The 1572-nt window shown below is 35.4% G+C and overlaps 1 protein-coding gene across 1 annotated transcript in view; it reads left to right on the top strand.

Moving 5' to 3' along the window:
* Positions 1 to 1490: 1490 nt before the first annotated feature.
* The window catches only part of LOC106690085 (uncharacterized), a gene marked incomplete at its 5' end in the record, with an annotated part of 33141 nt that continues 33059 nt past the window's right edge, over positions 1491 to 1572 (top strand). Inside the window, 1 exon segment of the mRNA XM_067053498.1 lies at positions 1491 to 1550. Coding sequence (XP_066909599.1) covers positions 1508 to 1550 — 43 coding nt within the window.

The following is a 1572-nucleotide window of genomic DNA, read 5'->3' as shown; positions in this document are numbered from 1 at the left end:
CTTTTATTTTTAGGCTTGGGATCGATTAGTATTGTTCCCGTAATGATGGTAATTATTTCGATTGCGGAAGACTACAATCGAGTTCCTCTTCTCGAAGTATAACCTCGAAGTGAGGACACATTTGACCGATATAAGGTTAAAAGATATTTAAGCATTTGTTTCTATTTAAAAGTGGGGTAAAATACTACTATATACTGCTGAGATATTTTACTCCAGACATAAAGATAATATTGAAAAAATATTAACCTTTGGCATATATAGAGTACAGACATCAGTAAAAACACGATAAAAAAATAAGTCTGTACCACTCCAACCTAGAAAGAGTCAGAGATTCAGAATTTTGTAAGGAGGTACTGTTGCAGCGGTTGTGCAAGGAGGTAATTCGGCCAGAATCTCGCTGGACGGCCAGACTTATCCTCTATTAAGGGTACACACATTCTGTGGCTGTATAGACCTCGAAAGGCTCATGAATCCTGTGGCTGTATAGACCTCAAAAGGCTCATGAACCCTGTACAGTGAAATAGAAAATAATTATCTGACGCAGCCGTATTCGAACCTGGAGTAAGTAACACAGTGCCTTACCACTGAGCCTCGTCACTTCCTAAAACGTAATAGAGAACATAAAAAAAACCTTGTTAAAAAAAATTAGGTCTTTTTTATTTAATTCAATGTGTGAGAATATGAGAAAGGATTAGTATAATTTTTATATTGTATCATAATTAATTTTTTGCGATTATAATTAAAAGAATTGAGATTTGAATAAAAATCGTATAATTTATTGATAAATTCCTTATTAATTTCCATTTAAATGCTTTATAAGTGGGAGTGGGTAGGTCATTGGTAAGGCACAGTGCTACTAACTAAAAGGACCCTGTTCGGATTACTTTCTGTTTCAAAGTAGCCGTGAGTCAGTCCTGTGGGTTCAGGAGACCACCGGAGCCCATCTAGCCTCATAAAGTGGGTTTCCTATATTGGATAAAAAACTGGCTGTCAAGCGTGAATCTGACTAAATCTCACCTCCTTGCACAACCGTTGGTATAGTAACCGTACTTCCTTACAAACTACTGCTCCATTAACCCTCCATGGGTACAGAGTAGTACTTTCAAACAATTATTCATGATGAATTCCTAGAAAATCTAACAGCGTATTTTGCCTAGATTTAGACAACAAACCAAGTATTGAAGAGTCGTAGAGATTAAAACGACCGCCATCTTGTACCGGAATTAAACAATATCCTAATAGCTTCTGATCTCGGGCAATAAACTTAGTAATACAATTATTAAGAAGTATTAAATTATTATTTAAACAAGCATCTAAAAATATCCAGTTCATTGACATTTCGAAATAGTTATATATTTACCTCATTATCTCCTTGTTTGATTCCTCAAATTTCAAAATCTAATCCCTTATTTTACCAGGGATTTATCCTATTTCCTATATCTTCTGCAAAATTTTAACGGTTGGTTATTAACAAGTGTTCTGTATTGCAGGTCAGTGCGGCATCAAGATGATCTTTCTGTGGATGGTCGCCATATTGGGTCTCTGTGAAGGTAAGGTCTATTCATATATCTA

This window comes from Halyomorpha halys, unplaced genomic scaffold (assembly GCF_000696795.3).
Source record: "Halyomorpha halys isolate HHAL.00 unplaced genomic scaffold, Hhal_1.1 Scaffold1572.1, whole genome shotgun sequence".
Lineage (NCBI taxonomy): Eukaryota > Metazoa > Arthropoda > Insecta > Hemiptera > Pentatomidae > Halyomorpha > Halyomorpha halys.
The sequence above is the reverse complement of the archived record's forward strand: the minus strand, read 5'-3'. Positions and strand labels throughout refer to the sequence as shown.